Below are 24,588 nucleotides of genomic sequence, written 5' to 3'. Positions count from 1 at the left end.
TGAAGACCCCACAGGAGAACAATACTCAAAACAAGGTAGAATGAAAGAATTAAAACACCTCTTCAGAATATAGATCAATGAAAATCTTTTAAGACTCTCAATAAGACAATTTTTTTTTTTGCAATTGAAGACAGACCTAATGCATTTCTCAAAACTAAATTTTCTGATAAGAATCACACCTAAAATTTAAAGTCATACAAAGTTAAAGAACATTATCAATGCCGAGATCTGATTGTTATAGAGCCACTCTCCTTGACCTACTTACAATACTACTTTGAGTTTTGTTAGGATTCAACTAAATAATCCATAATTTGCATCATGCACTATCTTTGGTTAGATCTCCATTAATGGATTCAGCAACCCCAGGGGATGGAATTGATGCAAATAGAGTAGCATCATCTGCATATGCAACAAGCTTGTTTTCTAGGCCAAATCACATGCCATGTCCATAAGAATTGATCGACCAAGATCACTACGCTGTAGAACACACTTCATCATATTCCTATACTTACTATGGTACCCATCATCTCTTACCAACTCTCTGCAGATATTCTTCAAGTCGCTCTCACCAACCCATACATATATTTTTGGCTTCCTTCCATCTAAATTAGGCTACCAGAATAAAGGCAAAGTTTTATATAGTAGCCAATTATCAGTGGTTGATAGTACAGTTATTGGGCCCTTTGACTGGCCAGAGTGCTACATTGGATCAATCTCTCTGGTTATGGCTCATTTTACCTTTGCCTAGACACACCAAATTGTGTGGCCTATTCTCTCCTCAATACACTTGACAACACCAAGATTACCAAATAAATAAACTCAAGAGGTTAACCACTGCACTACACTTGTTCAGTGCCTACTTTCACTTTGGTAAGAGTTGAAGAGAATGTTTTAACTATGGTAAGTAGCTCTTCTAGGAGAAAGACACTACAAAATCAAACCATTGTTCTATGGTCTTTGATAGTGCCACAGCCTCTGTACCATGATCCTCCACTGTCTTGGGGTAGAGTTCTCTTGCTTGAGGGTACACTTTTCTATTTTATATCAGGTTGCATAAAAAAAGTCAGGAAAAAAACAACTTCGTATATTTTGTCATTTACGCAATTCAACATTTATCACAGACCCACTCGCACACAGTAACGCATTCGTCTCTAAAAAATATCTTGAAGATTTATTCGTCGCCTTCCTCCTCTTTATTGTCGTCGTTGACATTCCTAAGAAGAAAAAAATATTTAGAAAAGAACAACATACCAAAAAGCCTTAATCATTAACACCATAGATTTACAAATATAATACCTAGTTGAAAAGAGTATCTGAAAGTTATCATAAAACTGCCTAGGGGAAGGAAAAGTTATCCTAATACTGCCAAGCTGAGGCAAAAGTTGTCTTATTACTGCCCAGTTGAAGCAAAAGTTCCCTTAATACTGCCCAGTTGAAGTAAGTCATATTACCACTGCCTAGCTGAAGGAAAAGTTATCTCAATACTGCCTAGTTGAAACAAAAGTTCTCTTAATACTGCCTAGTTGAAACAAAAGTTATCTTAATACTGCCTAGTTGAAACAAAAGTTCTCTTAATACTGCCTAGTTGAAACAAAAGTTCTCTTAATACTGCCTAGTTGAAACAAAAGTTCTCTTAATACTGCCTAGTTGAAACAAAAGTTCTCTTAATACTGCCTAGTTGAAACAAAAGTTCTCTTAATACTGACTAATTGAAGTAAGTCATATAACCACTGCCTAGCTGAAGGAAAAGTTCTCTTAATACTGCCTAGTTGAAACAAAAGTTCTCTTAATACTGCCTAGTTGAAACAAAAGTTCTCTTAATACTGCCTAGTTGAAACAAAAGTTCTCTTAATACTGCCTAGTTGAAACAAAAGTTCTCTTAATACTGCCTAGTTGAAACAAAAGTTCTCTTAATACTGCCTAGTTGAAACAAAAGTTCTCTTAATACTGCCTAGTTGAAACAAAAGTTCTCTTAATACTGCCTAGTTGAAACAAAAGTTCTCTTAATACTGCATAGTTGAAACAAAAGTTATCTTAATACTGCCTAGTTGAAACAAAAGTTATCTTAATACTGCCTAGTTGAAACAAAAGTTCTCTTAATACTGCCTAGTTGAAACAAAAGTTCTCTTAATACTGACTAATTGAAGTAAGTCATATTACCACTGCCTAGCTGAAGGAAAAGTTCTCTTAATACTGCCTAGTTGAAACAAAAGTTCTCTTAATACTGCCTAGTTGAAACAAAAGTTATCTTAATACTGCCTAGTTGAAACAAAAGTTCTCTTAATACTGCCTAGTTGAAACAAAAGTTATCTTAATACTGCCTAGTTGAAACAAAAGTTCTCTTAATACTGCATAGTTGAAACAAAAGTTATCTTAATACTGCCTAGTTGAAACAAAAGTTATCTTAATACTGCATAGTTGAAACAAAAGTTATCTTAATACTGCCTAGTTGAAACAAAAGTTATCTTAATACTGCCTAGTTGAAACAAAAGTTCTCTTAATACTGCCTAGTTGAAACAAAAGTTCTCTTAATACTGACTAATTGAAGTAAGTCATATTACCACTGCCTAGCTGAAGGAAAAGTTCTCTTAATACTGCCTAGTTGAAACAAAAGTTCTCTTAATACTGCCTAGTTGAAACAAAAGTTCTCTTAATACTGCCTAGTTGAAACAAAAGTTCTCTTAATACTGCCTAGTTGAAACAAAAGTTCTCTTAATACTGCCTAGTTGAAACAAAAGTTCTCTTAATACTGCCTAGTTGAAACAAAAGTTCTCTTAATACTGCCTAGTTGAAACAAAAGTTATCTTAATACTGCCTAGTTGAAACAAAAGTTCTCTTAATACTGCCTAGTTGAAACAAAAGTTATCTTAATACTGCCTAGTTGAAACAAAAGTTCTCTTAATACTGCCTAGTTGAAACAAAAGTTCTCTTAATACTGCCTAGTTGAAACAAAAGTTCTCTTAATACTGACTAATTGAAGTAAGTCATATTACCACTGCCTAGCTGAAGGAAAAGTTCTCTTAATACTGCCTAGTTGAAACAAAAGTTCTCTTAATACTGCCTAGTTGAAACAAAAGTTATCTTAATACTGCCTAGTTGAAACAAAAGTTCTCTTAATACTGCCTAGTTGAAACAAAAGTTCTCTTAATACTGCCTAGTTGAAACAAAAGTTCTCTTAATACTGCCTAGTTGAAACAAAAGTTCTCTTAATACTGCCTAGTTGAAACAAAAGTTCTCTTAATACTGCCTAGTTGAAACAAAAGTTCTCTTAATACTGCCTAGTTGAAACAAAAGTTCTCTTAATACTGCCTAGTTGAAACAAAAGTTCTCTTAATACTGCCTAGTTGAAACAAAAGTTCTCTTAATACTGCCTAGTTGAAACAAAAGTTCTCTTAATACTGCCTAGTTGAAACAAAAGTTCTCTTAATACTGACTAATTGAAGTAAGTCATATTACCACTGCCTAGCTGAAGGAAAAGTTCTCTTAATACTGCCTAGTTGAAACAAAAGTTCTCTTAATACTGCCTAGTTGAAACAAAAGTTATCTTAATACTGCCTAGTTGAAACAAAAGTTCTCTTAATACTGACTAATTTTAGTAAAAGTCATATTACCACTGCCTAGCTGAAGGAAAAGTTCTCTTAATACTGCATAGTTGAAACAAAAGTTCTCTTAATACTGCCTAGTTGAAACAAAAGTTCTCTTAATACTGCCTAGTTGAAACAAAAGTTCTCTTAATACTGACTAATTGAAGTAAGTCATATTACCACTGCCTAGCTGAAGGAAAAGTTCTCTTAATACTGCCTAGTTGAAACAAAAGTTCTCTTAATACTGCCTAGTTGAAACAAAAGTTCTCTTAATACTGCATAGTTGAAACAAAAGTTCTCTTAATACTGCCTAGTTGAAACAAAAGTTCTCTTAATACTGCATAGTTGAAACAAAAGTTCTCTTAATACTGCATAGTTGAAACAAAAGTTCTCTTAATACTGCCTAGTTGAAACAAAAGTTCTCTTAATACTGCCTAGTTGAAACAAAAGTTCTCTTAATACTGCCTAGTTGAAACAAAAGTTCTCTTAATACTGCCTAGTTGAAACAAAAGTTCTCTTAATACTGCCTAGTTGAAACAAAAGTTCTCTTAATACTGCCTAGTTGAAACAAAAGTTCTCTTAATACTGCCTAGTTGAAACAAAAGTTCTCTTAATACTGCATAGTTGAAACAAAAGTTCTCTTAATACTGCATAGTTGAAACAAAAGTTCTCTTAATACTGACTAATTGAAGTAAGTCATATTACCACTGCCTAGCTGAAGGAAAAGTTCTCTTAATACTGCCTAGTTGAAACAAAAGTTCTCTTAATACTGCCTAGTTGAAACAAAAGTTATCTTAATACTGCCTAGTTGAAACAAAAGTTCTCTTAATACTGCCAAGTTGAAACAAAAGTTCTCTTAATACTGACTAATTGAAGTAAGTCATATTACCACTGCCTAGCTGAAGGAAAAGTTCTCTTAATACTGCATAGTTGAAACAAAAGTTCTCTTAATACTGCCTAGTTGAAACAAAAGTTCTCTTAATACTGCCTAGTTGAAACAAAAGTTCTCTTAATACTGCCTAGTTGAAACAAAAGTTCTCTTAATACTGCATAGTTGAAACAAAAGTTCTCTTAATACTGCCTAGTTGAAACAAAAGTTCTCTTAATACTGCATAGTTGAAACAAAAGTTATCTTAATACTGCATAGTTGAAACAAAAGTTCTCTTAATACTGACTAATTGAAGTAAGTCATATTACCACTGCCTAGCTGAAGGAAAAGTTCTCTTAATACTGCCTAGTTGAAACAAAAGTTCTCTTAATACTGCCTAGTTGAAACAAAAGTTATCTTAATACTGCCTAGTTGAAACAAAAGTTCTCTTAATACTGACTAATTTTAGTAAGTCATATTACCACTGCCTAGCTGAAGGAAAAGTTCTCTTAATACTGCATAGTTGAAACAAAAGTTCTCTTAATACTGCCTAGTTGAAACAAAAGTTCTCTTAATACTGCCTAGTTGAAACAAAAGTTCTCTTAATACTGACTAATTGAAGTAAGTCATATTACCACTGCCTAGCTGAAGGAAAAGTTCTCTTAATACTGCCTAGTTGAAACAAAAGTTCTCTTAATACTGCCTAGTTGAAACAAAAGTTCTCTTAATACTGCATAGTTGAAACAAAAGTTCTCTTAATACTGCCTAGTTGAAACAAAAGTTCTCTTAATACTGCATAGTTGAAACAAAAGTTCTCTTAATACTGCCTAGTTGAAACAAAAGTTCTCTTAATACTGCATAGTTGAAACAAAAGTTATCTTAATACTGCATAGTTGAAACAAAAGTTCTCTTAATACTGACTAATTGAAGTAAGTCATATTACCACTGCCTAGCTGAAGGAAAAGTTCTCTTAATACTGCCTAGTTGAAACAAAAGTTCTCTTAATACTGCCTAGTTGAAACTAAAGTTATCTTAATACTGCCTAGTTGAAACAAAAGTTCTCTTAATACTGCCTAGTTGAAACAAAAGTTATCTTAATACTGCCTAGTTGAAACAAAAGTTCTCTTAATACTGCATAGTTGAAACAAAAGTTCTCTTAATACTGCCTAGTTGAAACAAAAGTTCTCTTAATACTGACTAATTTTAGTAAAAGTCATATTACCACTGCCTAGCTGAAGGAAAAGTTCTCTTAATACTGCCTAGTTGAAACAAAAGTTCTCTTAATACTGCCTAGTTGAAACAAAAGTTATCTTAATACTGCCTAGTTGAAACAAAAGTTCTCTTAATACTGCCTAGTTGAAACAAAAGTTCTCTTAATACTGCCTAGTTGAAACAAAAGTTCTCTTAATACTGCCTAGTTGAAACAAAAGTTCTCTTAATACTGCCTAGTTGAAACAAAAGTTATCTTAATACTGCCTAGTTGAAACAAAAGTTCTCTTAATACTGCCTAGTTGAAACAAAAGTTCTCTTAATACTGCCTAGTTGAAAAAAAAGTTATCTTAATACTGCCTAGTTGAAACAAAAGTTCTCTTAATACTGCCTAGTTGAAACAAAAGTTCTCTTAATACTGACTAATTGAAGTAAGTCATATTACCACTGCCTAGCTGAAGGAAAAGTTCTCTTAATACTGCCTAGTTGAAACAAAAGTTCTCTTAATACTGCCTAGTTGAAACAAAAGTTATCTTAATACTGCCTAGTTGAAACAAAAGTTCTCTTAATACTGCCTAGTTGAAACAAAAGTTCTCTTAATACTGCCTAGTTGAAACAAAAGTTCTCTTAATACTGCCTAGTTGAAACAAAAGTTCTCTTAATACTGCATAGTTGAAACAAAAGTTCTCTTAATACTGCATAGTTGAAACAAAAGTTCTCTTAATACTGCCTAGTTGAAACAAAAGTTATCTTAATACTGCCTAGTTGAAACAAAAGTTCTCTTAATACTGCCTAGTTGAAACAAAAGTTATCTTAATACTGCCTAGTTGAAACAAAAGTTATCTTAATACTGCCTAGTTGAAACAAAAGTTCTCTTAATACTGCCTAGTTGAAACAAAAGTTCTCTTAATACTGACTAATTGAAGTAAGTCATATTACCACTGCCTAGCTGAAGGAAAAGTTCTCTTAATACTGCCTAGTTGAAACAAAAGTTCTCTTAATACTGCCTAGTTGAAACAAAAGTTCTCTTAATACTGCCTAGTTGAAACAAAAGTTCTCTTAATACTGCCTAGTTGAAACAAAAGTTCTCTTAATACTGCCTAGTTGAAACAAAAGTTCTCTTAATACTGCCTAGTTGAAACAAAAGTTCTCTTAATACTGCCTAGTTGAAACAAAAGTTATCTTAATACTGCCTAGTTGAAACAAAAGTTCTCTTAATACTGCCTAGTTGAAACAAAAGTTCTCTTAATACTGACTAATTGAAGTAAGTCATATTACCACTGCCTAGCTGAAGGAAAAGTTCTCTTAATACTGCCTAGTTGAAACAAAAGTTCTCTTAATACTGCCTAGTTGAAACAAAAGTTATCTTAATACTGCCTAGTTGAAACAAAAGTTATCTTAATACTGCCTAGTTGAAACAAAAGTTCTCTTAATACTGCCTAGTTGAAACAAAAGTTCTCTTAATACTGCCTAGTTGAAACAAAAGTTCTCTTAATACTGACTAATTGAAGTAAGTCATATTACCACTGCCTAGCTGAAGGAAAAGTTCTCTTAATACTGCCTAGTTGAAACAAAAGTTCTCTTAATACTGCCTAGTTGAAACAAAAGTTATCTTAATACTGCCTAGTTGAAACAAAAGTTCTCTTAATACTGCCTAGTTGAAACAAAAGTTCTCTTAATACTGCCTAGTTGAAACAAAAGTTCTCTTAATAGTGCCTAGTTGAAACAAAAGTTCTCTTAATACTGCCTAGTTGAAACAAAAGTTCTCTTAATACTGCCTAGTTGAAACAAAAGTTCTCTTAATAGTGCCTAGTTGAAACAAAAGTTCTCTTAATACTGCCTAGTTGAAACAAAAGTTCTCTTAATACTGCCTAGTTGAAACAAAAGTTCTCTTAATACTGACTAATTGAAGTAAGTCATATTACCACTGCCTAGCTGAAGGAAAAGTTCTCTTAATACTGCCTAGTTGAAACAAAAGTTCTCTTAATAGTGCCTAGTTGAAACAAAAGTTCTCTTAATACTGCCTAGTTGAAACAAAAGTTCTCTTAATACTGCCTAGTTGAAACAAAAGTTATCTTAATACTGCCTAGTTGAAACAAAAGTTCTCTTAATACTGACTAATTGAAGTAAGTCATATTACCACTGCCTAGCTGAAGGAAAAGTTCTCGTAATACTGCCTAGTTGAAACAAAAGTTCTCTTAATACTGCCTAGTTGAAACAAAAGTTCTCTTAATACTGCCTAGTTGAAACAAAAGTTCTCTTAATACTGCATAGTTGAAACAAAAGTTATCTTAATACTGCCTAGTTGAAACAAAAGTTATCTTAATACTGCCTAGTTGAAACAAAAGTTCTCTTAATACTGCATAGTTGAAACAAAAGTTCTCTTAATACTGCCTAGTTGAAACAAAAGTTCTCTTAATACTGACTAATTTTAGTAAAAGTCATATTACCACTGCCTAGCTGAAGGAAAAGTTCTCTTAATACTGCATAGTTGAAACAAAAGTTCTCTTAATACTGCCTAGTTGAAACAAAAGTTCTCTTAATACTGCATAGTTGAAACAAAAGTTCTCTTAATACTGCCTAGTTGAAACAAAAGTTCTCTTAATACTGCCTAGTTGAAACAAAAGTTCTCTTAATACTGCCTAGTTGAAACAAAAGTTCTCTTAATACTGCCTAGTTGAAACAAAAGTTATCTTAATACTGCCTAGTTGAAACAAAAGTTCTCTTAATACTGACTAATTTTAGTAAAAGTCATATTACCACTGCCTAGCTGAAGGAAAAGTTCTCTTAATACTGCCTAGTTGAAACAAAAGTTATCTTAATACTGCCTAGTTGAAACAAAAGTTCTCTTAATACTGACTAATTTTAGTAAAAGTCATATTACCACTGCCTAGCTGAAAGAAAAGTTCTCTTAATACTGCCTAGTTGAAACAAAAGTTTTCTTAATACTGCCTAGCTGAAACAAAAGTTCTCTTAATACTGACTAATTGAAGTAAAAGTCATATTACCACTGCCTAGCTGAAGGAAAAGTTCTCTTAATACTGCCTAGTTGAAACAAAAGTTATCTTAATACTACCTAGGTGAAACAAAAGTTCTCTTAATACTGACTAATTGAAGTAAAAGTCACATTACCACTGCCTAGCGGAAGCAGAAGTTATCTTAATACTGCCTAGTTGAAGCAGAAGTTATCTTAATACTGCCTAGTTGAAACAAAAGTTCTCTTAATACTGCCAACTTGAAGCAAAAGTTATCTTAATACTGCCTAGTTGAAACAAAAGTTCTCTTAATACTGCCAACTTGAAGTAAAAGTAATTTTACCACTGCCTAGTTGAAGAAAAAGTTAACTGAAGCAAAAAGTTGTCTTATTACTGCCTAGTTGAAACAAAATTCTCTCTCTAAAAGTCTTGTCCCCAACACCAACCTATCCCTCTGGCACGTCACAAGCGAGCGTTACCGGCGCATTCTCTCGCGCACCGGTAATTTCTGCTCTCCCATTGCTGGGTGTGGCCAGAGAGGCTCGGTTGACAGGAGGAGGTTCGATCGTCTCGCATGCCAATGACTCATTCACCAGCGATATCCAACCGGAAAAGTTGGTGGACAGAGTCCCGACTGGTGGATCTAAGGAGCATGCTCATTCTTATTATTATCTATCTTTTATTTACGTTTATGATTGTTAAATGCAAGGGAAAATAGTTTTCAAGTGAAACTTACCTTCTATTCATTTTCAGCTTCATCATCCGGCTTTGATCGTTTCCTGGAAAAGTTACAGAATTAAAAATTAGAGATATATTAAATACTTTCACAACCATCATTAGTGTTTTCAGGTGTGAGGAGAATATGTAAAGAATAGGCCAGACTATCCGGTGTATGTGTAGGCAAAGGAAAAATGAGCCGTAACGAGAGAGAGGGATCCAATGTAGCACTATCTGGCCAAAGGACTCTTGCGGTAGAGTATCTCAATGGGTGGCTGGTGCTTTGGCCAACCTACTACCAACAATTTGAAACTACTCATTTTGACTTCAAATTAAAATTTAGTTGGAATTCAATTTTCATTTTTCTATTGACAATAAAAATTACTTTTTATGAATAGAACATTTTTAAACGTATAGTAACATGAAATATGATACACTCAATGGCTCAGCAGATAGACATAAAGGTTTCTCCAAAATGGAACCATCCATAGCTCACAAGGATGGCAAAGCTACAACAACAACAGGCAGCCTGATCGTAGGCAAGGTTTGTTTCCAATAGACTAGCTTGTAAAGTTAATGATTCCATGTCAACGTCAACTTAATTTTGTCATATGATCTATTTAACTTACTTTTCAAAAACTCTTTTATTTTATTTTTGAAAACAAATAAATATGAAAATCACATCCTATATTGTGCAACTTTATTTTCCTTATTAACAACTGGGAACTGAATTTATGTACATGTACAGTTAATCAATCTATAATTAACGTATAAGGATTGAATTAGACTGAAGTGAACGGTAAAAATTTGTAAATAACAGAAAGGAAATATAAATGACATGTCTGGGTAAGGCAAAATATTTTGGGGTGTTACTCCAAATACTCGAAACAACCCTACTGGATGGTAAAGACGTCTAAGTTTAAAAACTAGTCTTGCCTAGCAACCTGCTGGACTGGGGTTCGTGGCCCGCTCGATAGTTTCTTCACCATCCTTATGAGCTAAGGATGGGGGTTTTTTTAGGGAGTCATCAGCAGCTAATACCTGGCCCTCCCTGGTCCTAGCTTGGGTGGAGAGGTATATTGGGCACTGGTCATATGAATATATACGGTCAGTCTCTAAGGCATTGTCACTGTCCCTCGCCTCTCCCATTCATGAGCGGCCTTTAAAATTAGCAGCCGTAAGTCATGGACTTTCTGTCTATCAACGGTATATGGTACAATTTTGGGAGGTACTGACAAAAAATATGCGATGGAAGAAGAGTGGCAGAAAGGGCATCAATGGATTATGTGTTGATAACAAGAAGAATGTTTGGAAGATTGAAAGTTGTGTTCAGACATACCGCTAGCCATACCCGCTGAGTATGGTTAATGGTATGTATGATAATTTTGTGGTTGAAGGAAAATTAATTGTAGCAAAAGTGAGGACATTCTGTGTGCGTATAAAAGTAATCATAAATTACGCAGGAAACTGTAATTTTACTTAACAATATACTTTTTACCACAGTCATGTATGTAATAAACAAAAGCGGTTGGTACCTAGTTTTTCACTTTTCATGTTTCCTGTGGATTTCTAATCAAATATTTTCCACATGCAGTTTTATAAGTGATAAGTAATATACTGTACAGTAAATGTACATAGGTATCTACGTTCAATTGACATTCAAAACCTCAACTTTTTGGGGACGACCTTAGGCAATGTAAAATTTGTTATCATTATTATTATTAATACTAACTGAACTACAACCTAGTTGGAAAACCAGGATGCTACAAGCCCCAGGGCTCCAACAAGGAGAAATAGCAAGGTGAGGAAAGGAAATAAACTATATACAGTACGAGATATAAATGAAAATTTCTTAAAAAATTGTATTTTTCCTAACACCTTACCAAGAACTACTCTCTTCAGGATCTGGGATGGGAGTGGGAGTGTGCTCGAGAAGGACCCGTGCCCCTCTATATCATGATGTCGAGTCAGCCCCTTCCGCCGCTCCCGGGGCCCTCGTGGATTGCTTACACCCGAGGTCACTCCAGTACCGTGGTATAGGTGTGGGGGGAAGTGTTGTCAAGACTCGGTCCCTCTCAGCGTCCAGGACTGTCCTTGGAGTTTCCATCTTGAAGGGGGTCTTGGTAATGAAGTAGTTGAGCACCAAAGGTTGATGACTGGTCACCAACTGCTGGTAGCCTTCTCTAACATGGACAGGCTGCTGAAGAATCTCAATGATTCAGGCCCCACGGGCTGGATGGCTCCCTTTGTGAGCATATCCTGGATCTTCCTCTCTGAGGCCCACCTTCGCACTGTCAAAGGCAGCCCAGATTCCTGTGAAGAAGATTCGGTGTCCGTTCCGCAGGCCCTGGACCATCCAAGGGTCTGCTCCTTAATTCAACAATTTTTTCCATCTTATGACGAGGCATCCCCCTACCCTCGGAAGACACAGGGAAGAGGGATGTCCTACCCCCTAGTAGGTAACTACTAGGGAATTGGGCATTACGGCAACTCCGGTTGGCAGGGGTTCAACTACGCTTCCCGGCCGAATGCGCGGTGTGTCCTCCGGAAGGGGGGATTAGTTGAGGGACCCCAGTGGGAGATACCAGAAGCCTGGCTCTTTCCCAGAGGCAGGGGTAGACTCACAGGCTGTGGTCTGCCTACTCTGTTCCTTCGGCAGGAACTGGTAACCATCTGACAATGATGATGAGGACACATTGTGGAGCATCACGTCATGTCTCTCCTTCTCCATTTGGCGAGGGCCTCTACCACTTGGTCCTCCAGGAAGTGCGTCTCCCACTATGGGGATGTTTTGAAGGGCTAGCAACTCCCTGTATAGGAGCGTCCTCGCCATCCCGTGGAGTATGGCCTCCCTCCTCCAAAGCACACAGTTAGTCGCTGCAGTGTAGGACTGTCCTCCCAGAAAAGAGAAAGCCCTAGACACAAGAGACTGCCAACTCCCCAAACTCGTTCCTCGCTGCTCCATTCCAGACGACGTTCTCAAGGGCGTAGGCCACAACAGCCGTAGACCAGAAGTCCAACCACGAGGCCACGTCAACCATTGCCCACCCCGCAGCTTTCATGGCTGTAGCTTCCAGGACTGAGAAGCTCACGGAGCCTCCCACCAACCTCTCTTCGGTGGAACCCGAGGCCAAAGCCGCCAGGTTCTCCTCCGTGGACCGATGTCCTTGACTGGTCCCCTCTGGGGTGTAGAGGCAACTGTGACTCACCTCCGGGAAGGTCAGCAACCTAGAGGCGTTGCCTGATCTATGAGAACACCTGGTCTCCGAAAAAACCAAGGCGACATCCTGCAGTGTCTTCCCAACGTCTTGAGAGAGGGGAAGGGCCAAGGAGCGTCTGGCCTCCTTTGGGGAGCCGAAGCGGGGTTCCAGGCCTGTGGTGGGCCTATTCGCTCGGGTGGGGGTGTGCTTCGGAAGGTCCTTCAACCTACGGATCAGGCCAAGAACCCTAAGGAAGATGAACTCTTCCCCTTTCTTCATCATTGGGAAGGTCCATTGAACCATCCTCGGAAGCAGAAGTCCACCTGTGGACCTGTCGCTTGGAGGTCCATCCCACGGTACAGGGTAGTGACTGTCCCGGGGTTCTGCCTCACCGGCAGAAGGGGCATCATGGCGCCCCTCCCCCCAGCTCCTCTTTGAGACTGGGGCGGAACAAGGAGACCCAGATGCGGAAGACAGCGGTCTGGAGGGGTGGCTTTTCCTTCCTCGGCCCTCCATTGCCTCCCGGGAAATCTTCCCACGGGGCGGGGGAAACTGCGCCTGCAGCTCCCCACTCTGGCAAGTGGTCTCTCAGTGGGAACCTGAACGGGGTTCTTGTGCCAATGAGGACCACTCGGCGCTTGGAAGATGTTGATCGGGAGTCGGTACCACCACCGCGCAATCAGATGGGGGAGCAGCTACCTGAGGCACAGCAGGTGCTGCGCAGGCAGTCGGCAGGTACGAGGATGGCGGCCCAGGCTGGGCAGCGGGAGGTCGACTCACGTGGCGGGGAACTCCCCACTAGGTGGTGAGCTTTGTCCTGGAGTAGGGGACCGAGCCTCGCCAACATTTCCCTCCACCCCTTCTCTACCACCAGACTGGAGTGCCCTTGGGTGGAAGCGATCCCTGATGGCCCGGGGAGCCAGGGCACCAGCCACCCATTGAGATACTACCACTAAAGAGTTATGGCGTCTTTTGACTGGCCAGACAGTACTACATTGGATCCTTCTCTCTAGTTACGGTTCATTTTCCCTTTGCCTACACACACACACACACACACACCGAATAGTCTGGCCTATTCTTTACATATCCTCTGTGTCACACCCGACAACACTGAAATTACTTAATAATTCTTCTTCGCTCAAGAGGTTAACTAATGCACTATATTTGTTCAATGGCTACTTTCTTCTTGGTAAGGGTAGAAGAGACTCTTTAGCTATGGTAAGCAGCTCTTCTAGGAGAAGGACACTCCAAAATGAAACCATTGTTTTCTACTCTTGGGTAGTGCCATAGCCTCTGTACCATGGTCTTCCACTATCTTGGTTTAGAGTTCTCTTGCTTGAGGGTACACTCAGGCACACTAGTTTATCTAATTTCTCTTCCGCTTTTGTTAAAGCTTATGTCGTTTATAAAGGAGATATTTATTTTAATGTTGTTACTCTTCTTAAAATATTTGATTTTTCCTTTTTCCTTTCCTCACTGGGCTATTCTCCCTGTTGGAGCCCCTGGGCTTATAGCATCTTGCTTTTCCAACTAGGGTTGTAGCTTAGCAAGTAATAATAATAATAATGAGGCAGAGGGGCGCAGTTCGTCCTCCTCGAGCACACTCACACTCGCATCAGGGATCCTAAAGAGTGTAGTTTGTGGCAAGTCATGTCGGAACAAATTCAAAATATCTTCAAGATCAGGAACGTTAAAATAGAAGAATCACGCCAACCTGTTGGACATAAAATTATCCACTGCAAGTTTGAAAATCTACCGACTCAACTGCCTGATTGAAAAGAGCATTCCACAATCTGGTGAAAACTGGAAAATAACTCACCGGGAGGCTGGAGCTACGAATGCAGATGCTACCCACTCCGGCTTCACTCCGGCAAATTTCTGGTTAGCCGCGGATGCCTTCACTTCCTCAGCTTTTTCCTTATCGTCAAAATATACCATAAACCCTCTGTAAATAAGAGATAATGTTAATTGCATGTGTAAAACTAAGTGCTTAATCTTATGTACAATAATACCTTCCTAATTTTCCAATAGAGAACGTCCAACTTGAAAAAACCATTTGGAGATACAAACAAATGAAAACGTGACCTTTTGTTGACTTTTGTAGTCGAAAATCGTTAAGAATACAAATTAGGTGAAGACAAAATCTAACAAAATTTGACTTACAAACTTTTCTTCCTATTAAATCAAGAAGTTGTGGACTTAGTACAGCAATTATTTTTGGGTACCAACACGCAATCTTGTAACAACTATTATGACATGTACAGTAACTACTATTACTAGCCAAGCTACAACCCTAGGTGGAAAAGCAAGATGCTATAAGCCCCAGGGCTACAATAGGGAAAAATGAGCAAAAAATTTATACAACCAAGTAAAATGCAAACATATGATCAAGTTCAAAATGGGAATACAGTTCAATATGTAATTCTTACATGTCAAAATCACAAATTCCAACAGTTAACGTTAACCCTTCGATGGTCGTTGGACAAATTTTGTCTGATTCCTTACTAACTTTGGCACTGCTAAACTTAATTCGTGTCTAGTTATTACCAGCCATTTCTTTCATTATTCAATACAAAAATTTTACAAGGAGAGAAAATAAATAAGCTACAGGAGCAATAATGAATAATTACATTATGTCAAGAACAGTGACATTAAAATAGATTTTCATAGGTTAACTATAAAAAGAGATTGATCTCAGCCGGTTCAACATAAAAGGGACTTGTAGGAAAAATCTATTTTTGGGTGAGATAGCCATGTCGTCCTGATGCAAGTTCCCTCTGGCAACTTTCTACAGTATAATATTTCTGCGATTGATATTGCAAGAGAATTACCTTCAGGTATCATAGGGTTCTAACCCCCGGAACGACTATCCGTAGATATCATGTATCATTGGGGACGTATCATGAGATAACCATAGATATCTGCACCCCAAACAGACCTTACCCAGTTTAATCCTATAACGGGAAGGATAAGTGAGGAGCCGTTACAGATCCTATCACCTTTCGGTGCTCCAATATGGCCCTGGCGCTCCAAATAGAACAAGAGCTAAACGAACCTTCCAAACGAAAACGATTCAGCCTTGTTGAACTTCTTTACAAGCGCCTTAGCAGTATCCGCGGTTACGTCCTTTTTGAAAAACAGGTACACGGCTTTAGGGTTGCGATCTCTACTCTGTAATGAACAAAAAATTATGAGCAAAATTAATTCACAAGTTCCCAATTGAAAACTGTAAGAACATTTCAAAGGAGATTATTATCATCCGCACTCTAGTTTTGGGGTGTTTAAATGTGCGTGGATGTAGTACGATAGAGAGTAAAAGATGTGAGATTGGAAGTATGTTTAGAAGTAGAAGGATGGATGTATTGGCCTTGTGTGAGACAAAGATGAAAGGAAAGGGTGAAGTGATGTTTGGTGAAATGTCTGGTAGAGTGTCTGGGATTGAAAGGGGAAGAGCGAGAGAGGGTGTGGCGTTATTGCTGAGTGAATGGATGACAGGTAAAGTAGTGGAATGGAAGGAGATATCATCTAGGTTAATGTGGGTAAGGGTTAGGTTGGGTAGGGAATGTTGGGCGTTTGTCAGTGCGTATGGGCCAGGTAGTAAGAAAAGTGAAGAAGATCGGAATGAGTTCTGGAATGATTTAACTAGGTGTGTAGAAGGACTGGGTAGAAGGAATTATGTAGTTGTTATGGGTGACTTAAATGCTAGAGTGGGCGCTGGAGAGGTAGAAGGTGTCATTGGTAAGTATGGCGTACCAGGTGAAAATGAGAGTGGTGAGAGACTGGTAGACAAGTGTGTTGAACAAGAGATGGTAATAGGTGCTAGCTTCTTTAAAAAGAAAGATAAGAATAAGTATACGTGGGTAAGAGTGGCAAATGGAAGAGTAGTAGAAAGGCCATTAATGGATTATGTGTTGGTAACTAAAAGAATGTTTGGAAGATTGAAAGACGTGCACGTGTTTAGGGGTATGGCTAACGGTATGTCTGATCATTTTTTGGTGGAAGGAAAATTAGTTGTAGCAAAAGAGTGGGGGAATAGAGTAGGTGGATGTAAAAGGGAGCTAGTGAGGGTTGAAGAGCTAATAAAACCGGGGGTAAAAAGTAAATATCAGGAAAGGTTGAAAATGGCATATGACGAGGTGAGAGTAAGAGAAACTGGTAATTTAGAGGAGGAGTGGAAGTTGGTAAAAGAAAATTTTGTTGGGATTGCAAGTGATGTATGTGGCAAGAAGGTTGTTGGAGGCAGCATGAGGAAGGGCAGTGAATGGTGGAATGAAGGAGTGAAGGTGAAAGTGGAAGAGAAAAAGAGGGCTTTTGAAGAATGGCTGCAGAGTAATAGTATAGAGAAGTATGAAAAATATGGAGAGAAAAAGGTGGAAGTAAAGCGCAAGGTACGTGAGGCAAAGAGGGCAGCTGACCTGAGGTGGGGTCAGGGATTGGGTCAGTCATATGAAGAGAATAAGAAGAAGTTTTGGAAAGAAGTGAAGAGAGTAAGGAAGGCTGGCGCAAGAATTGAAGAGACAGTGAAAGATGGAAATGGAAGGTTGTTAAAAGGAGAGGAGGCAAGGAAAAGGTGGGCGGAATATTTTGAAAGTTTGCTGAATGTTGAGGATAATAGGGAGGCAGATATAATTGCTGTTCCAGGTGTTGAGGTGCCACTGATGGGAGGTGAGAATGAGAGAGAGATAACAATAGAGGAAGTGAGGAGAGCACTAGATGAAACGAGAGTAGGAAAAGCATCTGGTATGGACGGTGTGAAAGCTGAGATGTTGAAGGAAGGGGGTGTGACTGTACTTGAATGGTTGGTGAGATTGTTTAATATGTGTTTTGTGTTGTCAATGGTACCAGTAGATTGGGTTTGTGCATGTATTGTACCACTATATAAGGGTAAGGGAGATGTGCATGAGTGTTGTAATTCAAGAGGTATTAGTTTGTTGAGTGTAGTTGGAAAAGTGTATGGTAGAGTGTTGATTAATAGGATTAAGGATAAAACAGAGAATGCAATCTTGGAAGTACAGGGTGGTTTTAGAAGAGGTAGGGGTTGTATGAATCAGATTTTTACAGTTAGGCAGATATGCGAGAAATATTTAGCAAAAGGTAAGGAGGTGTATGTTGCGTTTATGGATCTGGAGAAAGCATATGATAGAGTTGATAGGGAAGCAATGTGGGATGTGATGAGGTTATATGGAGTTGGTGGAAGTTTGTTGCAAGCAGTGAAAAGTTTATACAAAGGTAGTAAAGCATGTGTTAGAATAGGAAATGAAGTGAGTGATTGGTTTCCGGTGAGAGTGGGGCTGAGACAGGGATGTGTGATGTCGCCGTGGTTGTTTAACTTGTATGTTGATGGAGTGGTGAGAGAGGTGAATGCTCGAGTGCTTGGACGAGGATTAAAACTGGTAGGCGAGAATGACCATGAATGGGAGGTAAATCCGTTGTTGTTTGCGGATGATACTGTACTGGTAGCAGACACAGAAGAGAAGCTTGACCGACTAGTGACAGAATTTGGAAGGGTGTGTGAGAGAAGGAAGTTGAGAGTTAATGTGGGTAAGAGTAAGGTTATGAGATGTACGAGAAGGGAAGGTGGTGCAAGGTTGAATGTCATGTTGAATGGAGAGTTACTTGAGGAGGTGGATCAGTTTAAGTACTTGGGGTCTATTGTTGCAGCAAATGGTGGAGTGGAAGCAGATGTACGTCAGAGAGTGAATGAAGGTTGCAAAGTGTTGGGGGCAGTTAAGGGAGTAGTAAAAAATAGAGGGTTGGGCATGAATGTAAAGAGAGTTCTATATGAGAAAGTGATTGTACCAACTGTGATGTATGGATCGGAGTCGTGGGGAATGAAAGTGATGGAGAGACAGAAATTGAATGTGTTTGAGATGAAGTGTCTGAGGAGTATGGCTGGTGTATCTCGAGTAGATAGGGTTAGGAACGAAGTGGTGAGGGAGAGAATGGGTGTAAGAAATGAGTTAGCGGCTAGAGTGGATATGAATGTGTTGAGGTGGTTTGGCCATGTTGAGAGAATGGAAAATGGTTGTCTGCTAAAGAAGGTGATGAATGCAAGAGTTGATGGGAGAAGTACAAGAGGAAGGCCAAGGTTTGGGTGGATGGATGGTGTGAAGAAAGCTCTGGGTGATAGGAGGATAGATGTGAGAGAGGCAAGAGAGCGTGCTAGAAATAGGAATGAATGGCGAGCGATTGTGACGCAGTTCCAGTAGGCCCTGCTGCTTCCTCCAGGGCCTTAGATGACCGCGGAGGTAGCAGCAGTAGGGGAGTCAGCATTATGAAGCTTCATCTGTGGTGGAAATGTGGGAGGTTGGGCTGTGGCACCCTAGCAGTACCAGCTGAACTCGGTTGGGTCCCTGATTAGGCTGAAGGAACATAGAGAGTAGAGGTCCCCTTTTTGTTTTGTTTCATTGTTGGTGTCGGCTACCCCCCAAAATTGGGGGAAGTGCCTTGGTATATAGATAGATAGATTATTATTACTGTCTAAGCTACAATTCTGGTTGGAAAAAGAAGGATGCTATAAGCCTATGGGCTCTAGAAGAAAATAACCCAGTGAGTAAAGGAAATGAACAAAAACAACAACAACAACAAATACAGCCACTTTCAGTGCACTGCAGGACAAAGGCCTCAGACATGTTCTTATTCATGCCTGAGGTTTGGCAAGTTTTTATCATCATGCTAGCCAGCGCGGATTGGTGATGATGGGAGGCTTTAGTCTGATCGCTCACAGCAAACCAACCTAGTATGGGTAACGCCCAAACCCGAGAGAGAGAGAGAGAGAGAGAGAGAGAGAGAGAGAGAGAGAGAGAGAGAGAGAGAGAGAGAGAGAGAGAGAGAGAGAGAGAGAGAAAGGGGGGGGTGCGTATTCCGTGTATAACTAATAATAATGTCTATCTACGAACTGTATGGAAAATGTGATACCCTATAACATATTGGTGCTGTTGTAATATTCATTATGAAGAGATTTCAAATGTCAAGAAAATTATATAAATTAGTGTTAATGGTACTATATGTGCGCATAATCATAATACTGCAGCGTGACCTTGAGATCAGCTGATCTCCCAAACAAAAGTAAATCAAAAGTAATTGTTGATTATTGAAATGCTCAAGAAATTAAAAAATAAAATATGAACGTGCTTTAATAAACCACAATTAAACACAATAATGTCTAATGAAATATGAAGGCTTAATATTGAATGTAAAATTGAATACTTTGTGCAGCTTTAGAAATTAACTACCCGTATGCGATTGCCAGAGCGAACACATACACTCACAGAAAGAGCTACAACGAATTCGCATGATACCTAATAATAAGACGAACTGTATGGAAACTGATTTTCAGTAACATATTGGCGCCGATGTAATATTTGAAGATATTTCTAATATGTTAAGAAAAAAAAAATGGCAATCGCATATAAGCCACACAGTATTTTGATAGGTAGGTAGCGGCACTTTCAGATCAGCTGATCATAACCAAAGATTTTAAGTAATTCTTGACTGGTAAAATGCTTCCAAAATTGAAAAGTAGAATACAAAAAATGCATTAATAGAGCATATGATATCCTTTCAAAAAGAAAATGGAATAACGATAGGGGTGCACAGGGCGTTTAAAAATTAACAATAATACTATAAAACACTCACCTTTCTGATTGCAGAGCCATTAACTTTTGGCACCTTGGGTGTGTCGGGAGCCTTTGGGGAGGCTGTTTCTTCAGGCACTTCTGCAGGGGCAACCTCTGCCTTTGGAGTTTTGGGTTTCTTTGGACTTTTGGGTTTCTTTGGGGTCTTCGTTTTAACGGGGGTTACGTTTTCTACTGCGGCGGCCTGTGCCTTCTTAGCGGATTTTGGAGTCTGCAAAGAAAAAGGTATATGAAAATAAAAATCTATAGTACAAATGTTAAGTTATAATAAAAATGTTATTTTCATTAGTAAAATAAATTTTTGAATATACTTACCCGATAATCATGTAGCTGTCAACTCCGTTGCCCGACAGAAATCTAAGGAGGGATACGCCAGCTATCACAATACTAGAAGGGGGTGTACTAACAGCGCCACCTGTGGCCAGGTACTCAAGTACTTCTTGTTGACACCTCCTCAATTATTCCTCGATCCCACTGGTTCTTTATGGGGAGGAAGGGAGGGTCAATTAAATCATGATTATCGGGTAAGTATATTCAAAAATTTATTTTACTAATGAAAATAACATTTTTCAATATTAAACTTACCCGATAATCATGTAGCTGATTCGCACCCAGGGGGGTGGGTGAAAACCAGTGAACAAGATTAAAGGATAGCCAAGTATCCCCAAATTTCATATAACAGTTATCTCTAATAACAAATGAAATCATAAGTACCTGGTAAGGAAGTCGAATTGAACCGTTACTCTGCCTCTTTTTTAAGTTCGTCTTCCTTACTGAGCGCAGCGTTCCTCTTGGAGGCTGAATCAACCCAAGGTGCTAAAGTATATAGGGTTGCAACCCCTACTAAAGGACCTCTACACAACCTTTAACCTAGGCGCTTCTCAAGAATGAATTGACCACCCGCCAAATCAAAAGGATGCGGAAGGCTTCTTAGCCTACCGTAACAACCATAAAAACAACAAAAAGAATTCAAGAGAAAAGTTAAAAAGGTTATGGGATTAAGGGAATGTAGTGGCTGAGCCCTCACCTACTACTGCACTCGCTGCTACGAATGGTCCCAGGGTGTAGCAGTTCTCGTAAAGAGACTGGACATCTTTCAGATAAAATGATGCAAACACTGACTTGCTCCTCCAATAGGTTGCATCCATTACACTCTGCAGAGAACGGTTTTTATTAAAGGCCATCGAAGTAGCTACGGCTCTTACTTCGTGGGTCCTTACCTTCAGCAATGCAAGGTCTTCCTCCTTTAAGTGAGAATGTGCTTCTCTGATCAGAAGCCTTATATAATACGAAAGCCCATTCTTGGACATGGGTCTCGAGGGTTTCCTGATGGCACACCATAAGGCTTCTGACTGTCCTCGGAGAGGTTTAGACCTCTTGAGATAATATTTGAGAGCTCTGACAGGGCAAAGAACTCTCTCAAGTTCGTTACCTACCATGTTGGCAAGGCTAGGTATCTCGAACGATCTAGGCCAAGGACGTGAAGGAAGTTCGTTCTTTGCTAGGAATCCAAGCTGGAAAGAACATGTAGCAGACTCGGTCGTGAAACCAATGTTCTTGCTGAAGGCATGAACCTCACTGACTCTCTTAGCTGTTGCCAGGCAAACGAGAAAAAGAGTCTTGAGGGTAAGGTCCTTGAATGAAGCTGACTGGAGAGGTTCGAACCTAGATGTCATAAGGAACCTTAAGACTACGTCTAAATTCCAGCCTGGGGTGGAAAGACGACGATCTTTAGACGTCTCAAAAGACTTAAGAATGTCTTGAAGGTCCTTGTTGGAAGAGAGGTCCAAACCTCTATGGCGGAGAACTGAGGCCAACATACTCCTATATCCCTTAATCGTAGGAGCTGAAAGGGATCTCTCATTCCTAAGATGAAGCAGGAAGTCAGCTATTTGGGTCACAGAGGTATTGGTAGAGGATATTGAATTGGCTCTACACCAGCTTCGGAAGACCTCCCACTTAGACTGGTAGACCCTACGAGTGGAAACCCTTCTTGCTCTGGCAATAGCCCTGGCTGCCTCCTTCGAAAAGCCTCGAGCTCTAGCGAATCTTTCGACAGTCTGAAGGCAGTCAGTTGAAGAGCGTGGAGGTTTGGATGTAACCTGTCTACGTGAGGTTGACGTAGAAGGTCCACTCTTAGAGGTAGAGTCCTGGGGAAGTCTACTAGCCATTGTAGTACCTCTGTGAACCATTCTCTTGCAGGCCAAAGGGGAGCAACCAGCGTCAGCCGTGTCCCTTCGTGCGAGACGAATTTCTGCAGAACCTTGTTGATTATCTTGAACGGAGGGAATGCGTACAGGTCGAGATGGGACCAGTTCAGTAGAAAGGCATCCACATGAACTGCTGCAGGGTCTGGAACAGGAGAACAAAACAGAGGAAGTCTCTTGGTCATGGAGGTGGCAAACAGATCTATGGTAGGTTGACCCCACAAGGTCCAAAGTCTGTTGCACACACTCTTGTGGAGGGTCCATTCCGTGGGAATGACCTGATTCCTTCTGCTCAGACGATCTGCTGACACGTTCATATTGCCCTGGATGAACCTCGTGACTAGAGAGAGGTTTAGACTTCTTGACCAAATGAGGAGGTCCCTTGCGATCTCGTAAAGGCTCCTCGAATGGGTCCCCCCTTGCTTGGAGATGTAAGCCAAGGCTGTGGTGTTGTCCGAGTTCACCTCCACCACTTTGCCTAGCAGGAGGGACTTGAAGTTCAACAGGGCTAGATGAACTGCCAGCAGTTCCTTGCAGTTGATGTGGAGAGATCGTTGTTCCTCGTTCCACATTCCGGAGCATTCCTTTCCGTCCAAGGTTGCACCCCAGCCCGAGTCCGATGCATCTGAGAAGAGATGAAGATTGGGGGTCTGAATGGCCAAGGATAGACCCTCTCTGAGAAGGAGGTTGTGCTTCCACCACAGGAGAGTGGTCTTCATCTCTTGGTTGATAGGGATAGAGATTGCTTCCAGGGTAGAACTCTTGTCCCAATGAGCTGCAAGGTGGAATTGAAGAGGGCGGAGGTGGAGTCTGCCCAGCTCGACAAACAGGGCTAGGGACGAGAGAGTCCCTGTGAGACTCATCCACTGTCTCACTGAGCAACTGTTCCTCTTCAGCATGCTCATGATGCACTCTAGGGCTTGGCTTATCCTGGGGGCCGATGGAAAAGCCCGAAAACTCTGACTCTGAATTTCCATTCCCAGATACACGATGGATTGTGAGGGAATGAGTTGAGATTTTTCCAAATTGACTAATAGACCCAGGTCTCTGATAAGGTCTAAAGTCCAATGAAGATTCTCCAGACAACGACGACTCGAGGAGGCTCTCAACAGCCAGTCGTCTAGGTAGAGGGAGGCTCTGATGTTTGACAAGTGAAGGAATTTGGCTACATTCCTCATCAGAAGGGTAAAGACCATAGGAGCTGTGCTTAGGCCAAAACACAGGGCTTGGAATTGGTAGACGACCTTTCCGAAAACGAATCTTAGGAAAGGTTGGGAGTCTGGATGAATCGGAACGTGAAAATAAGCATCTTTCAAGTCCAATGAGACCATCCAGTCCTCCTGTCTGACCGCTGCTAAGACCGACTTGGTCGTCTCCATCGTGAACGTCAGCTTGGTGACATACTCGTTGAGAGCGCTGACGTCCAGCACAGGTCTCCAACCTCCTGTCTTCTTGGCCACAAGAAAGAGGCGGTTGTAGAAGCCCGGGGATTGATGGTCCCGGACTACAACCACAGCCTTCTTCTGCACAAGAAGCGACACCTCCTGGTGCAAAGCTAGCCTCTTGTCCTCCTCTTTGTAGTTGGGAGAGAGGTTGATGGGCGAAGTGGTCAGAGGTGGTTGAAGGAAGAATGGAATCCTGTAACCGAACCTCAGCCAACTGACAGACTGTGCGTCTGCACCTCTCATCTCCCAAGCTCGCCAGAAGGTCTTGAGTCTGGCTCCTACTGTCGTCTGGAGAATCGGAGAGTCAGTGTTTTCCTTTGGATGGCTTGGATCCTTTCCTGGACTTGCCTCTGTAAGAGTCTGGACGGGAGCTTCCTCGGCTGGGGGCTCTACCACGAAAGGGCGGTATGAATCTAGTCGCAGGGGTATCAGCCACTGGGGAGCGGTAAGTCTTAGGGGCTGAGGTGGAAGCCTTAGACTTACGAGCCGAAGAAGCTACAAGGTCGTGCGTGTCCTTCTGTATCAAAGCAGTCGACAAATCTTTAATGAGCTCTTCGGGAAAAATGAACTTCGAAAGAGGAGCAAACAGAAGTTGTGAACGTTGGCAAGGGGTAATGCTGGCGGAAAGGAAAGAACACAGCTGTTCTCTTTTCTTCAAAACCCCTGAGACAAACAAGGACGCTAGCTCGCCCGATCCATCTCTGATGGCCTTATCCATACATGACATTAACAGCATGGCATAATCT

At 40.2% G+C, this 24,588-nt stretch overlaps 1 protein-coding gene and 1 non-coding gene across 3 annotated transcripts in view; both read right to left on the bottom strand.

The window, feature by feature from the left end:
* Positions 1-1,069: 1,069 nt before the first annotated feature.
* LOC137617133 (histone H1C-like) overlaps positions 1,070-24,588 on the bottom strand; it is a 36,627-nt gene continuing 13,108 nt past the window's right edge. For both annotated transcript variants that reach the window (XM_068346982.1, XM_068346984.1), the window contains exons 2-6: positions 20,192-20,401; positions 15,609-15,724; positions 14,373-14,498; positions 9,373-9,415; positions 1,070-1,214 (exon numbers count right to left, since the gene is read on the bottom strand). In XM_068346982.1, the coding sequence (XP_068203083.1) occupies positions 9,376-9,415; positions 14,373-14,498; positions 15,609-15,724; positions 20,192-20,401 (492 nt within the window). In that variant the 3' untranslated portion in view covers positions 1,070-1,214; positions 9,373-9,375. The remainder of the gene's footprint in view (positions 1,215-9,372; positions 9,416-14,372; positions 14,499-15,608; positions 15,725-20,191; positions 20,402-24,588) is intronic.
* LOC137617764 (small nucleolar RNA SNORA53) lies at positions 9,065-9,293 on the bottom strand. Its single transcript, XR_011039656.1, has one exon. It is a non-coding gene; the product is annotated as a small nucleolar RNA SNORA53 (small nucleolar RNA).

Source organism: Palaemon carinicauda, chromosome 23 (genome assembly GCF_036898095.1).
Source record: "Palaemon carinicauda isolate YSFRI2023 chromosome 23, ASM3689809v2, whole genome shotgun sequence".
NCBI lineage: Eukaryota > Metazoa > Arthropoda > Malacostraca > Decapoda > Palaemonidae > Palaemon > Palaemon carinicauda.
This window is presented reverse-complemented; position numbering and strand designations above follow the sequence as displayed.